General features: G+C 37.2%; 1 protein-coding gene across 3 annotated transcripts in view; it reads left to right on the forward strand.

Annotated features, from left to right (window-relative positions):
* Positions 1-17019, forward strand: part of LNX2 (ligand of numb-protein X 2) — a 74533-nt gene that overhangs the window by 41342 nt on the left and 16172 nt on the right. For all 3 annotated transcript variants that reach the window (XM_023208735.3, XM_023208734.3, XM_023208733.3), the window contains 3 exons: positions 9456-9703; positions 10906-11105; positions 16042-16410. In XM_023208735.3, the coding sequence (XP_023064503.1) occupies positions 9456-9703; positions 10906-11105; positions 16042-16410 (817 nt within the window). The remainder of the gene's footprint in view (positions 1-9455; positions 9704-10905; positions 11106-16041; positions 16411-17019) is intronic.

Consider the following 17019-nt stretch of genomic DNA (forward strand, 5'->3'; position numbering starts at 1 on the left):
TATTTAAAATTCTTACATAGTGGTTCAGTGTCTAGTAGGCTGCATGGCTTCATGTGATCTAGCCTTGAAGCTGCCTGGCAGCCCTTCTCTGTTGGAAGCATCGTAAACCCACCCATATCTAAGGGAAGGGGACGTAGGTTTCCCCTTGTGATGGGAAGTCAAAAAAATTTGCAGCCATGTTCTAAAACCAACATAAACTGGCAAACAGAATGATGTTGTGAGGCACAGAATATGATTACTATGACTATTTGTGGCTTCTCAGTATACAAATCTCACTTGTTAGAAATTTATAAGTCTCTAAGTTTCATTGAAATTCATAGAATTTTAGCATCAGCAACAATGAGTCATTGTATAAAAGTTGCATGGCTGTCATGTGCCTTTGCTCTTGAGCTTTTTAGGGTTTACAGGAATCTCTTAATTATTGGTAGAAATAGAACATTAGCAGTAGTTTGCATAAATTTGATAATTTCACATGTAAGTTCACCTTCCTATTTGAATGAAATTCTGCTCTTAACAAATGTGTTTTGATTTGAGAAGAGCAAACATTTTTCTCCTACGGATTAAATATTTATGAAAGATGAATATTTTTAAATAAAATTACTATTTTTAACTGACTACATATGAGTGAAACGAATTTTAAGAGACATGGACAGTCTCTATCTGAACAGGGAAATAAAGCCTTTGAAAAATGTTCCACATGTTGTACTAAATATGTAACATTTTAATAGTTTCTTTGAAATTCTGCCAAGCAATATCAGCTATATAGCGTTCCTCCTGCCCTCTACCACTCATCTCCAACCCACCCTTAATGATTTAACATTTAAGGCTCTGGTAATTGTAAGTGCTAATTGTTGTTGTTTCTAAATTGTGTGTTTGTGCCCTAGTTTATGGCAAAGTTCAGAATTACTTTTCCTCTTAAAAATTACAATTTAATGCCATTATAAAAAGTTTACCATAGAAAACCTTTAAAGAAGCCTCTTTCCTTGCTGAGACCTTTTCTTGTTCATGAGATGTTTATGAAACCTTAAGTTCAAGTTTGTTCAACCCATGCCACATGCAACCCAGGAAGGCTTTTCGGATTTTTTATTTTTTATTTTTTAAGCTCATCAGCTATCTTTAGTGTTAGTGTATTTTATGTGTGGACCAAGACAATTCTTCTTCCCCTGTGGCCCAGGGAAGCCAAAAGATTGGACACCCCTGCTTTAGATGATGGTCTAGGAAAATAGAAAAAAGAGGGATCAGGGTAGGCTGAGGCATGATTGCACTTTTAAATTCGCAGTTTAACTTGGAGGGAAGTTTGTGTTTAGCACATTCTTATTGGTATTGTTTTTTCATGTATAGTGTGAAAAAACAGATAATATGTATTTACAAGTCATGTATATGGTAAGGGTCTGGTATCCAGAATATATAAAGAACTCTTAGAAATGAAAAGATAAAATCCAATTTTAAATGGGCAAACGATTTGAATAGATGTTTCTGGAAAGATATTTCAAATGGCCAGTAAGCACGTGACATGCTCAACATCGTTAGTTCATTTTTACATTGGATTATTTGTCTTTTTTGCTAAGTTGTAAGAATTTTCTGTGTGTTCTGGATACTAGGCCCCTATCAGATATATGATTTGCATATCTTTTCTCGCATTCTGTCAGTTGTCTTTGCACTTTCCTACATCCTTTAAAGAACAAATAACTAATTTTTATGAAGTTCATTGTTGTTTGCTTATGCTTTTGGTGTCGTATCTAAGAAAACATTGCCCAATTCAAAGTCACAAAAATTTACATATATGTTTTCTTCGAAGAGTTTTCGTGTTTTGTCTCTTATAATTCAGTTTTTGATCTGTTTTGAATTAATTGCAATGGGAAATCATAATGTGTATTGTTCAATCCTTTAAATTTTATTGAGGCCTTTTTTTTTTTTTGGAGACATCATCTCACTCTGTCACCCAGGCTAGAGTGAAGCGGTGCGATCTTGGCTCACTGCAACCTCCACCTCCTGGGTTCAAGTGACTCTTGTGCCTCAGCCTCCTGAGTAGCTGGGACTACAGGCGCACTCCACCACACCCAACTAATTTTTTTTTTTTTGTATTTTTAGTAGAGATGGGGTCCTGCCATATTACACCAGTCTTGTCTCAAACTCCTGAGCTCAGGTGATCCTCCACCTAGGCCTCCCAAAGAGCTAGGATTACAGGTGTGAGCCACCATGCCCAGCCTTGATGCCTTTTTAAAAATGGCCTAGCACATGGTCTGTCTTGGAAAATGTCCTGTGTGTACTTGGGAATAATGTGTATTCTGCTGTTAATGGTTGGAGTGCTCCTTGTCTCTATTGGGTCTAACTGGTTTATAGTGTTAAAGTGTCAATTTTCTGGTTCCATGTCTAGTTGTTCTACTAGTATTGAAAGTCAAGTATCAAAAGATTTATTGTTGATTTGTCTGTTTCTCTGTTTTGTCATTTTTTGCTTATGTGTTTTGGGCCGTTTGGTACATTTCTGTTTATAATTGTCGTATCTTGTTACGTTTTTCTGTCTTTTGGTTTATTTATGTCTTGGAATCTGAAGTGTGTCTGTTGTAGACAGTTGGATTATGTTTCTCATAGCCCATTCTGCTAGTCACTGACTTTTTATTGGGATGCTTAATTCATGTAATTTCATGTAATTACTGATAAGGTAGGCTTTACATTTGCCATTTTGCTGTTTGTTTCTATATGTCTTATTTCTTTTTTCCTCCATTTCTTCCATTTGTGTTAAATATTTTTAATATTCTATTTTAATTCCCCTGTCATTTCTTTTAATTAAAATTATTTTCTTAGTGGTTACGCTGGGGCTTACAGTTAACATCCTAGTTTGTAACAGTCTAGTTCAAATGAATACCAGCTTCATTTTCACTAATGAATTAGTCAGGGATCTCTAAGGAAACAGAACCAATATATGAGAAATTGGCTGACGTGATTATGGAGTCTGAAAAATTACACATTCTGCTGTCTGCAAGCTGGCAACCCAGGGAAGTCAGTAGCATGATTCAGACCTTCTCAGTCAGAAGATCTAGAACCAGGAGAGCCAGTGATCCCAGTCTGAGGGCAGGAGATGAGATGTCACAACTCAAGCAGGAAGGCAGGAAAATAAGGAAGGAATTTCTCCTTCCTCCACCTTCTGTTTTCTTCAGGCACTCAAAGGATTGAATGATGCAACCACATTGGGGAGGGCAATCTACCTTATACTTTTCCGAGTCCACTGATTCACATGCTATTCTCAGCTAGAAACAGCCTCACAGACACACCCAGAAACAATGTTTAATCTGGATACCCCGTGGCCCACTCAGTTGACACATAAAATTAACCATCACAAGTAGTATACAAAAACTTTCATTCTCTCTCCCCTCCTGTGTGCTATTATTGTTATACAAGTTATATCTTAACACATTATATGCCCATCAACACAGAATTATTGCTTTATATGTTTTTCTTTTAAATCAGATAGGAGTAAAAGAATTACAAACCAAATAAAATATTTCAATACCGTACTGACGCTCTTCATTTTTCACATGAACTTGAGTTACTGTTTAGTGTCCTTTCACATCAGCCTGATGGACTTCTTTTAGTGTTTCTTGCAGGTTAAGCATGCTACGAACAAACATTTTGTTTTTATCTAGGAATGTCTTAATTTCTTTTATTTTTGAAGTCTGCTGGATATAGACTTTTTGGTTGAGAGTTTCTTCTCCTTCTCTGTCTCCCCTTCCCTCAGAACTTTGAGTATGTCATCCCACTGCCTTCTAGTCTCCCTGGTTTCTGAAGAGAAATCAGCAGATACTATTGAGGATCTTTTCCTTATGATGAGCTGTTCCTCTCTTACTGTTTTCAAGATGCCTTATCTTTGACTTTCAACAGTTTTATTAGGAGGTGTCTAGGTGTGTATATCTTCTAGTTTTCCTATTGGACTTTATTAAGCTTCTTGGATGTGTAGATAAATGTTTTTCATCAAATTTGGGAAGATTTTGGCCGTTATTTCTTCAAATATTCTTTCTGCTCCTTTCGCTCTCTCTCCTTTTGGAAGTCTCATTATGTATATGTTTATTCTCTTAATAGTGTCCCACAAGACCATGAGGTTCTGTTTTTTTTTTTTTCTTTCGTGTTCCTCAAACTGGATAATCTCAATTAACCTGTCTGCAAGTTTGTCAGTTTTTTCTTCTGATTCATTTCTGCTGTTGAACTTCTAGTGAATTCTTTTTTCTTTTTTGGGTTTTTTTTTGTTGTTGTCGTTGAGACAGAGTTTTGCTCTAGTCGCACAGGACAGAGTGCAATGGCGCAATCTCAGTTTACTGCCACTTCTGCCTCCCGTGTTCAGGCGATTATCCTACCTCAGCCTCCCAAGTAGCTGAGATTACAGGTGTGTGCCACCACACCTGGCTAATTTTGTATTTTTAGTAGAGATGGGGTTTCATCACATTGGTCAGACTGGTCTTGAACTCCTGACCCCAAGTGTTCCATCCGCCTTGGCCTCCCAAAGTGCTAGGATTAAAGCACCTGGCCATGCATTCTTTTTCATTAAACTTTTTAAGTCCAGAATTTCTATTTGGTTCTTTATTATGACTTAATGTTTCTTTATTGATATTTTCTTTTTGATAAGGCATCATTCTCATATTTTTCTTTAGTTCTTTAGGTGTGGTTTCCTTTACTTCTTTGAACATATCTAAAATAGCTGATGTAAGTTATTGTCTGATAAAGCTAATGCCTGGGCTTCCTTAGGGACAGTTTCTGTTGGCTGCTTTTTTTTTTTTCCCCTGTAAATGGGCTGTACTTGTTTCTTTGCGTGTTTCTTAATTTTGTATTGAACAGTGGACATTTTAAATAATATAATGTGGCAACTCAGATAACTAGATTCTTCTCCTTCCTGAGGACTTGTTACTGTTGTTGTTTGTTGTTTGTTTGCTACGTGACTCTTATGAACTAATTCTGTAAAATCGCTGCTCATTTTGTGTACTGGACGGCTAATGATTGGACCAATAAATCTTTAAATGTCTGAGATTGCATGGTGGAACATGGCAACAGCCTCAACACTCAGGCCACTGACAGCTCCACCTTAGCCTACACACACAGCCCTGAACATAGCTGAACCTCTGTGGGTGTTTCATTCCCTGACTCTTCCTTTTAAACATTCTGGTTAGCCTTTTATTTGTCTTCAGGCAGGCACAATCTTCAGCAGTCACCTCTGATTTTTTTTTTTTTTTAAACAAATGCTAAACAAATGCTCCCAATGAAAAGGAAGTTTGCCCTGGGTGCGCTCTGAGTCAAGTCAAGTCAAGACAGACACACAGTCATGCAGGAAGCAAGTATAGGGAAAAAAAAAAAATAGAAGAAAAAAGACAAGCACACAGTAGGGGAAGCATAGACAGGACAGTTAATAACAGATCTCTGGGAATGGGGCTTTGAAGGCTCTCCAGTCTTTGAAGGCTCTTCCAGTGTCAGCCAGCCTCCTGATTTCCACTATGATGTGGGCTGTTGCTTTTCCAATATTCTGGGGAGGTGAGGATGGGAATAGGGTAAACTCAAATGCCACAAAGCTCTCTTTTTTTGCTGAGAGTCAGCCATTTTTCTTGAACAAGTGTTCTCCCGACTGCTGTCATTCTTTGGCTAATTTCCAGAGTTCAGAAATGGTTGGTTCTGACAATTTCTTCCAGTGTTCTTACTGCTTTTATGAAGGAGAGACTTTTCAGATATTCTTATTCTTAATTCACCACTTTCACTGACATGACTTGAACTTTTGTTTATTCCCTAGCTATTTTTTATCATTTTTCTTGATTCTGAGGTGCTCACATTCTTTCAGCGTCAGTAAATACCTGGCATTGTACAGTGGTTAGTATGCATTGTTTTATTTTGTTCCTGCTGCACTACCACTCCCGTCACTACTAATGCTAATACTACTGACAATAATAGAGTGTGTTGTCACACCATGTGTTTCCTAGTGTGAACTAGCTCATATGCAGTTGTTATCAGGGAATGATGTCACTATAGCATACCTCAAATTAGTCCATATGTAATTTTTCCTTTATGAGGAGAGCCAGAATAGTGGGAATAGAAGAATAACCTTCAGCACGAAAGCAAAAATCCCTATTTGGGCCTTGGCTGCTGCAAGAGCATTCTGATTTAAATATTTTAAGAAAATTAAAAAACACACCTATATGTCCAGATCCCTCCCTCAGGGGGTGCAGCCCTCAGCCCATGGCAGGTTGCACTGCCTCAGCAGTCCACTGTCTCAGAGCTCCACTTCCGTCTGTATGGTCTCAGCATGTGCCCACCTCAGTCTAATTAGATGTCGCATGCTGTTCTGTTGTTTTTATTTATTTTTGATATCCTCTGTACTAGTTTCCTGCTACACTGAGTCACCTGCCTGAATAAACCAAGTCACCTCCCCCAGTGCAATTTCAGTTTGTGTTCTTAAATGCTCCATTTCCAAAGATGGATAGGTTTTTGTTTTTGTGATTTCTCTTTTTTGATGATCACTAAGACCCTTCTAGCCCCAACGTTCTGTGATTGTGTTTCTAGGTACAAGTTTTTGGAAAAAATTCAGTTTATATTTTCCCAAGGCCTAGAAAAAGAATACCATATAAATGAATTTAGTATGATACACTGGAAAGAACAGAAGCTAGAAGCCTTTGAAATCAGATCTGAGTTTGGATTATGGCTCTGCAGTTTAATAGCTATGTGAGGTTGGCTTAGTTGGTTAAGTCTCAAGTTTCCCATTTGTTAAATGAGGATAACAGAGTAATTGTGAGGATTTAATGAAATAATGTATGTAAAGGTTGTTACATAAGTGATTGGCACATATGTTGAGTTTTTCGTTTCTCTTACAGTTCCAAGTACTTGCAGCTTGAGGGATGATGGCTCTGAGTTGTCTGTAGTCATGAGCTTTTTTCTGTCCAAGCCTGCTGTGATCTACTCATTCCCTAATAGTTTTTTAAAAACTATAGCTTTATTGAGATGTATTTCACATATCATAAAATTCACCTATTTTATAAATTCGTTATAAATTGCCCGCTTTAAATAAATTCACTTTATTTAAAGTGTGCAATTCAGTGCTATTTAGTGTATTCACAGAATTATGTGACTATCATCACAATCTAATTTGTAGAACATTTTTAGCACACCTAAAAGAAACCCAATACCCATTAGCAGCCATTTCCCGTTCCCTGATACATAGGTGTGGAGTGTCTACCCCAACTCTTTTTTTCCTTTAAGCCCTGTTGCAGTTTTTTGTAGAATGCATAGATTGTGTTAAAAGAAATGTTTGTCGTTTAATCTGGGCTTTTGCCCTCATCAGTGTAAGTGTTCTTTCTAAGGTTACCTTCTAATTGCCAAGTCAACCAACACTTTTTGGTCCTTATTTTATTTGCCGTTTCTGTGGCCATTTGCACTATTGGTCACTTTTTGTTATTGTTGACACACTTATCTCCCTGGTTAAGTTTCCACTCTTTGTCTCATAATCTCCTTCTCTGGAGTTGTTCAATCTTATCTACTCAGCTGGTCCATCTCATTTAAATATGGGTTTTCCCAAAGGTGCTATCTATAGCCTTCCTCTTCTAATGCTGAGCAACACAATTTTTCCGTATTTTTACATGATATCATTCTTAATATTTTTCTTTTGTTCCTGTTAGCAGTTTGCTGTCTCACTGGGAATGTAAGTATACCTGTTACGTTATCTCTCTGACAACTTTAGCTTTTCCTTTTAAAAGTTATTTTTGGGTTTAATAACTATAAGATAGGCCTTATAATTATTTCGTTTGCGAAGGTGTAGAGTTGTTACCTGGACTGATTCCCAGGTCTACATAATCTGTTTGTATTTCCTCTTCAGTTCCTGTTCCTGGTTCATTTTTTCCATTGAAGACAAGCTAGTGTTATGTAGATATTTGTATATGATGTGATTTTGTAAATTAAATCTTTACCTGTCTTTTCAGCCATATTATTTTTATGGTCCAACTTTTGCCTCAACTTTTCTTTGAATAAAATATTCTAAAAATATATTTCGAATTAAACCTGCTTACTTGACAAAAGTAATTTTTTTCATCATCTAATTTTCAAAAATACTTGTCAGGCCCTTGCAAGAGCATTCCCTGGAGTGCTGTACAGCAACACAAGGAGAAAACCATTTGTCCCCCTTCTTAACAAGGTGTAGAACAAACAAGAAATGAGAGAAAGGTGAATAAAGACATTTCATAGTGAATCCCTTTCAAGAACTTGAAATCCGGGATTTAAAAGAAATCTTTAGTTCAGGAGTGAAAATGTATTACTTTTATAGTTAAGCAACAGCTTTTAGTTTTAACTGAATTTAATTCTGTACTTTATTGTGTTAGAAATTTTGGATTTTTAAAAATATTGTTGAGTGAAGGTCTGCAACCCTCAGCATAAGGTCTGTGATCACCCATCCTGCCAAGCGTTACTGTAGCTATTTACAGCCAAAGCAGGTGGCATCTGTAGTCATGGTAGGCCTCGAGTCCACGTGTGTCCAACTTTCCTTCACTAATCTTCTTGTCCTCCTCCCATCCTTCAAACTAGGCATTATTAGGCACTGTCCAATCAAGGTGTCCAATGGAAAGGCACTGGCCCCTTGACATCATTTTTAATATTTGTTATATAGAGCCTTTATTTAAATATTTCCTTGATTGTGAGTTTAAAAATTAAGCGTCCATCTGCTCCTTTTGTTTGCTTAAATAAGTAGAAACGAAGAGGTTAACAGTTGTGATTTCTGGGTGTTTGTGTAAGTTTCCCAAGTACTTGGAATATATTCTTCAGTTTATATAGCATATCAATAATTCTATTGAAATTCTAATTTCACAAACTAGGAGGCATATTTTTCTTTCCATGTCTATCATAAAATAAATTATATGGGTCTTTCCTGTGCCTTCCTGTAAGTTGTAAAGCTTCAGATGTCTCACTACCCACTAATTAATGAGCGAGTCTTGTGTCTGTGAAGAGTGTAGAAGCATGGTGGCACAATCAAGGTCTAAGTCAGGATGCAACCACTTGTGGGAGAAGACTGCTGATTTCACTGCTGTGGTTAAGCCATTTAACCTGTAAAGGGGTTATATAATCAGAATTTCAGAATAATTCTTGCAGTACAGAGATGACTATGAGGGTGTTTTCTGGTGACAAGTATATACCTCATACAATTTTTTACTGACGTATTCTTTGAGATATATACCAAACCATTGTTCATGCTAATACCTTCTGTTCTTGATTATCTGCTCTATGGAGCAGTAAGAACTTAGTGTGAGTGGAGATTAGGATCAGAACTATATACTGCCTATAGGTACTTCTAGCCTCTGGTTCTGTTTGTGTAGAAGCTGTGGCCACTCTTTTGTTGTGGTACGAGCTATTAGTCTCCCTCCCTATTTTGTTTGTTTGTTTGTTGTTTGTTTGTTTGTTTGTTTTCAAAATCATCTGGAAACCATCTGATACTCTTTTTCTAGATGTCCTGGAGCTTCTCATCGGAGAGTTGCCCTGGAGAAAAGGAAAACTAGTAGAACTCAGGCAGAGATTGAGAATGAAAATGGGCCCACTATACTAGATCCTGCAGGTACCTTATCTCCAGAAACAGACTGTTTGGGGACAGGCGCAGTGCCTGTGGAGCGGCACTTGACATCAGCATCTCTTCCCACATGGAGTGAGGAGCCTGGCCTTGACAACCCTGCCTTTGAGGAGAGCGCCGGAGCTGACAGTATGTGTGCGGCAACTCCTTGTGTGTTTCATCTGTTTCCTTTCTTCCCACTACTTGCCCAACATGTACCTTTTTCTTCTTTAAAGAAAAATTTAAAAAATAAAAATAAGACAAACAAATAAAAAAAAAGAAAAGAAACTTTATTGAGATATAATTTATATACGTCATTCACCCTTTTCATTGTACAATTCTAACAGTTTGCATTTTAGAAACAAATCACAAATCTTACCCCAGAGGCAGATGGTTCTAACCCATCCCTTTTCTGTTGCAGTCTGTGAACTCCCTAGTCATTCACATGGTTATTACTCTCTCTGTGTCTGTGTTCAGAAACTTGTTTGCTTCTTGTCATAAGTCAACATCAAGAACTACACAGATGCTTTTCTGTGTCAGGTGCTATGCTAAACATTTTATATGTATTAGCTATTTAGATGCTTGTAACATTTTAAGTTTGGGTTTTGTTTTTTTCTTTAACAAGAAAACAAGGCTTGAGAGATGAATTGGTCAAGTTTATACAACCAGTAAATGACTGGGTTTGTATTTGACTCCAAGACCATGCTTCTCACCATTATATACCTCTGGTACCAGCCACTGCTCTATAATCCACTAGGAAATTAACAGAAGGCCTGTAGTCATGGATCTTGGGCATATCATGGTAATGGGCCCTTGATAATTCCTTTTAAAAATGATTTTCTTTTTCCAAGCTCTACTAAAAATTTGAATTCTGCCTGCTGCAACTATGCACCTTCTTCATTTCCTACGTATCCGTTCAAGACCCACCGCTTCTTAGGAGCTTGATGTGGCTACTCTCTCAACACCTGTGCTGTTTCTACGCCACAGAGCGAGTGTTTCCTTTGTACTGCCTTGCATTATGTACAGTTGTTTCGTGGTCCAAACTTTCTCTCATCAATGAGGACTGGATGACTTTCTTTTCATATTTCTCAGTCAAATCACTGTGTTGTCCCTAGTGATCTGATACATAGTAGCTATTTATTACATACTGATCACTTTTAGTAGAGAAAAGTTTTAGATAATCTTAACAACAGATATTTCGTCATTTTGTTTCTTATCCCGTGATACTGCTTAGCTGTTAATCATGTATTAATGTGACATATTTACCTGAAGAAAATCAGAATATAAATTGTTGGGTTTTTTTTTTTTATTTTAAACATCTGTTTTTGTCTGTCTCATTTTTAACTTGGCAGCCACACAACAGCCACTTAGTTTACCAGAAGGAGAAATCACTACGATTGAAATTCATCGGTCCAATCCTTACATTCAGTTAGGAATCAGCATTGTGGGTGGCAACGAAACACCATTGATTAACATTGTCATCCAGGAGGTCTATCGGGATGGGGTCATTGCCAGAGACGGGAGACTTCTTGCTGGAGACCAGATTCTTCAGGTATCGGTTTTAATTATTCTATTAACTTGTGCCCTTTTTGTTCTATTCTTAACACTTAAACCTTAGAAAATTGTGCTGTTTTGGAACCTAAATTATATATAGGTTAGTTTTACTGTTTCTGTATGCAAAACATCAGAATTTATCTGTAATTTGTGTTATGTTCCCATATACACAGAGCATTTTTTCTTCCTATCTTAATTTTCAGTCCTGCATGCAATGTGGCTTGGCACATGATCTCAGGCTCACTGAACTAGCTGGACTCTTCCCTGGGCTGGCTAGCCTCTCCCTGCTTGGACTTCTTGAACGGCTGTTGTCACCTTCATCCATGTTGAAATTATCATCTCATTGGTTTTATTTTACACCCAGTTTTCCCACTCATTACCTTCGTTGTTGGATTTATCCTTTTCTCTACAGATTACAAAAATCTAGAAAAGAAGGAACCGTGCAGCACTCATAATTTATACCACAGATTATAAGATAGAATTCAGAAATCTTGCAGTCATCGCCTATCAGCTCCCTAATGCACTCTCCTCGGCAAACACTCTAACTCTGCATTTTCAGTAATCTCCTTCGCTCCCCTTACTGGTTGCTCTTTCAGAAGATGATCTTTAAGAAGAAACAGGTATTCTCCAAAAATAACTAGCGTGAGACAAGATATTTTATTAGAGGGTAAGTTGAGATGAGGGGAGGAGGATGGTAAGAGTTCTACAACACCCGAGTTGATGTTAATACCGGCCTGGACTATTTTCATCATACAAAGGTGATAATAATTGAAGCTTAAAAATGGATAACTTCTAGGAGAGAGAAGAAATATTCATGAACAAGAAAAAATGTCTCCTGTCAACGTAAGCACAGGGATTCCTCTCTCTCCTTGGATTTGTGGTTCAGTCCTTCACCATGACCTGTTGGTATCTACCCGCTACTTCCATTTTCCTGCCACTTCTTGAGTCTAGGACTTCTCTACTTCATATCTAATTTAGTAGAATACCCCATCATATACTTCTGCCTCCCAACTCTCCTCCCTTAAATTTGAAACAATCACTGCCAGGTTAATACATCAGTAACCCTGCTTGCCTTGCAAAGATTCAACTAGGAGGTCAAGTCCAGACTGATTAATAGTCAGGGTCCTCCGTGGTCTCTTCTACAACCCGTCTTCTTAATCTCAACTCTTCATTTCAGGCACACCAGCTCATTCATTTCTCATAGCGTTCTAGGCGCTGTACTAGTTGCTGGTGGTACATTTCAGAGCAAAATACTGACCTGTCCTCATGGAGTATACAATCCAGTGGAAGAGCCAGACATAGCAATCTTCTTCCTTTCCTGCAAACACCTTATTTTCCCACATTGCAGCCTGTCCTCATCTCATGCATCAGTTTGTTCACCTTCGTTCTTAAAGCTTTTGTTCAGCCATTCTCCCCCATACTGATTCCTCCTACATTAGTTATTACTGACATTCATCACTTTTCTCTTCATCACTTGGCACGTGATCAGTTACAGTGAATTATTTGAACATTTTACGTATGTAGGCATGATCTAAGGTAATTGCAACGACCGTAATGGTACAGATTATGATACAGATTTCTCATAGCTTATAATAAGTGCTCAGAAAATACTTGCTGAGTCAATAAAAGAGTGAATTTGAATATAACATGCTGTTGGGAATAGCCATCTCCTTTATTAGAATGAAAACTTGGTTAGGATTTTTAGTTCTTGAAAAGAAATCTCTAGACTTGGGTCTGGGGGAGGCTACAAAGGCAGCCAGGATTGACCCTGCTAGGGATTCTTGGGTTTGGTTTCCACTCCCACTTGTATGCTGCTTTTCATGGTGTATTATTCCTGATAATAATTAACATCAAGCCCAAAACCCTTCCTTCATTACCCCTAGCGTGGCTGAGACAGACTGAACTTTCAAACAGTGTTTTGTTTTTTTTACCAAATACTTAGACATAATAGGGGAATACAGGAATATAACTAATCCAGCTTATATAAAATCAGTCATAGCTAGCTATTTAGTTGTCCTAGCTGCATTTTATGATATTAGTGCTCTAGCTGCACAGGCTGGCACAACTTGTAGGACCCCTTGTATTATTTACGTCCTAGCTCCTGACTTGATTTTGCAGAGAGGGACTCTTATAGCTCATTTCCCAGATTCATCCTCCCAGACGTCTTGACACTTTGGTGGTCAGGACCAGGAAAGGCAGAGAGTCCTTTTCTGCAGCCCACTGAGTGCTCTTTGACTCTCCCTCTTCTAGGCTTTTTAGCTGAAGTGTAAATGTACACTTATTTTTGTGTTTTGCCACTGGCCCAGTATCGTTTCCATATTTACACATTTTTCATTCTCTTTTTTAATTTTAAAAGTAAAAACAAATGTTTTTATTTATGTTTCTTTGAATATAACTGAGATTCATTTAAGTTTTTTTACTAATACATTTCATCAGTGGGCTCGTTTCTATTTTAGAGAATGGTTCATTAACACAACTGAATCTTTAGACCTCAAAAGATTATAATTATCTGAAATTATCAACCATATTTTTGGGAATTAATTCAAAGTTAGAAAGTCTACACTGTAGAAATTCCACTGCATTATTACTGTTTATGGTAACCTGTATACTAATAACTCCACTAATGGCAATCTTACATCTAGTTTAATGATTCAAATTGACAAGAAAAGTCTGAGCACGTAACCTGATTAATGCATTCACAAAGGGTCTCTCCTGTTATAGGCCCTGACTTCTGGTTGGCTTTTAACTGGTGTGTTGGAGCCAATACGTAAAGCCACTCCCCTTTCCCACATATGGACTAGTTTTGGTTATTCAAAAGTAAACACTTGGAAGGGAGGCCTCTTTGGTTACCTCCAACTTTGTATAAGCTGAATAAATATAACACAGTGAGCCAGTTTGAAAATCTTGAAGAGGCAGTAAGATGGTTCATTTGCAGACCAGAGAGCTCACTGGCATTTTCAGTTTTGCAGACCGTATACAGAAGCAGTGTGTGTGGCTTTGGTGATTTTCCCATATTTATATATATTTATTTACATACACAAACGTTATTAAATAGCCTCTTTGAAAAGAAGAACCATATGCTCTCAGAGCCTTTTGCTACTCTTAGAGTTTCATATGCAGCCTCTTTGAGCAGTTTTGAAGAAAAAAAATACTACTATTATAAATTACCTCAATATCATTATTATTAATAAAAGTAATAGAACATTATTAAGAATAAGTATTTTCAGTTTAATGAAGTCATCAGTAATGTATGCATTTTCAGTTCTGAAGGAAAATAATTACAGCTGTTGATTGTATTGATTAAAAAAACACATTTAGCTCAAAAATGAGATAGTTTGCTATGCTGATGTTATTTTTTACAAAATCTAGAAACAATATTTTATTTGCTTTATCTGAATTTCACCAGCAACCATGCATTCCTGGAGGAAAAATATTTTTCCAGTTGTAGAATACTCCCCAGCCTGCTTCACAAAGATGTGATGAGGCTGCATGTTTACACATGGCTGGATTTTAGCCAGACATTTTGTAAAGTCATTTGTGATATGTGTGATATGTCTGAATATAAGATAGAAAAATGTGAACCTACAGGTAGATAGCTTTTTAGCTAAATAGCTGGAAATGGTGGTTTAACTAATGTGTCTATGTCTGCCTGGATTTTAGAAGCTGCTTTCTAAATATAATAGAACTTCAGAAGTTCCGTTTGACCTTGTATTATTCAATACTTTTACTAAGGACTTGGATGACTACCAAATTCATAGATGTTGCAGACTTGGGAGAAAGCAAGTTTGTGTGTGACATCTATGCATTTGGTGATTGAATTCTGAAAGATGTTAATAGGTCAAAATCAGCAAAATTCAAAAGAGTAGTATTTACAACTCTCAATCCTGAGTAAATAGGAAGAGGGGAGTCTTGCCTAATGTGGATTTGTGTGAAAAAGATGTAAGAATTTTAGGTGATTATAAGCACCTAACTCAGAGCCTGTCATATAACAGATGGTCAGAGGATGTTGGTTTCATCTCAGACCTATTCAGAGAAGAACTCTAATTGTGATAAATGCTAAGAATCGTGCTCATCTCTTGTAACTAAAGAAATAATTGAAGTTAGGTGTATTTTCTAAGTGTTGTTACATATCCAAGGATCCGTCACTATACTTTGTTCAAGGTTATAAAGGTGGATACATAAATGTTATGTGAGTATTGAATAATGCATTAGATATACATTCTATTTTACTTTTAATGGTAAAAGCTGTAATGACTTTTGCACCAGCCTAATACTTGTGTGCTGAGGAATTAGAGTGAAATTACAGTTAACCTGGTTTTCTTTCAAGTAAAAGTCACTTATCTAAAATAAGGTTGTATACCTGGAATGTGCTACTTTCCTTAAAATAACAATTTATTTTCTCTATCTTAAGTGTATTTAATTTGGAAAAAGCAAATTTGTAATCTAGTAAAACTTAAATTTGTGTTCCACTAGAATTAGTATTTCATTAGCACTTGCACATGTTGATCTGTTCATTCTTATACTGATCCCGTGAAGTAAAACACATTTTACATATGAGGAGACTCATCTAGACAAGTTCTGTAATTTGCCTAAGGTTATCTTCCATACTAACTTATGCCTTATACTATCTTATACTAACTTATGCCTAAGTTAGTAAGTGGTAGTGCCTAGGACTCTAATTCAAGACTGTCATTAAAGCCCGTGATCCCAGCTACTATTCTCTCCTTGATGCTAGTCATTGTAAGTTAATATTAGAAACTCTGTTTTTAAATGTCTTTAATGTGGTTTTCTTTGTAAATAATGGTTGTTTAGCATTCTCACCATACTTAGCACTCTCACAATACTTAGTTTCCCTTGGAAATGTTACATAAACGTTCCTACAAATTGGAAAAATTAAAGCTTGTCACAGTTTGGTCACAATTCTTTTTTTCTAGGTCAACAACTACAATATCAGCAATGTGTCCCATAACTATGCCAGAGCTGTCCTTTCCCAGCCGTGCAACACACTGCATCTTACTGTGCTTCGAGAGAGGCGCTTTGGCAACCGAGCACACAACCATTCTGATAGTAACTCTCCACGAGAAGAGATTTTCCAAGTGGTTCTTCATAAACGAGACTCTGGTGAACAGCTTGGCATTAAATTGGTGCGAAGGACAGATGAGCCAGGGGTTTTTATTCTTGACCTGCTGGAAGGGGGGCTGGCTGCGCAGGATGGCAGGCTCAGCAGCAATGACCGAGTACTAGCCATCAATGGGCACGACCTGAAGCATGGAACTCCAGAGCTTGCTGCCCAGATTATTCAGGTAAACCCTCTTGGCCTTCATTCCAAAGGCTTGGCCGAAATGATCATATAGCAATATTTGTTTTCATTGGCCAATAACATCAGAATTCAGGGGACATTTTATATTTCATTAGAAAATCAGGTATGGCTACCTGAATTCTTTAAAATCCACACTAGTATAACTTCATTGGAGATAGTCTTTTCTAAAAACTGTATCCCTGTGAACTTTGGGGATGATTATTTACAGAGCGTAGGCTCTACTGTTTCATTTCTCATTTGGGTCCTGGATTCTATTATTAAGCCAGATGTAGCAGATGGTAGTGTCCACCTTTTAGAAGTGAGGAAAAGGAGGCTCAAAAGAGCTATGATTACCAAGGATCTGACTTACCTGGTCTCTTAACTCCCTGTCAGGATCTACATAAATAGGCGAGGAGTAACTCTTATCTCAGTAGTGCTTTGTTGTTGTTTTTAAGGAATTCACGGTGTTTAAAATACATGATAAAATTTGTCCTCAAGGCATCTTTGTGACGTAAGTAAGGATAGTCATTATTAGAGGAAGAACATGTTTTTCATAAAAGCATGATGATAGACAAGTTGGAAAGTCATCCAGACAAGATCTACACGTTCTGCA

The sequence above is a fragment of the Piliocolobus tephrosceles genome, chromosome X (genome assembly GCF_002776525.5).
Source record: "Piliocolobus tephrosceles isolate RC106 chromosome X, ASM277652v3, whole genome shotgun sequence".
Taxonomy (NCBI): domain Eukaryota; kingdom Metazoa; phylum Chordata; class Mammalia; order Primates; family Cercopithecidae; genus Piliocolobus; species Piliocolobus tephrosceles.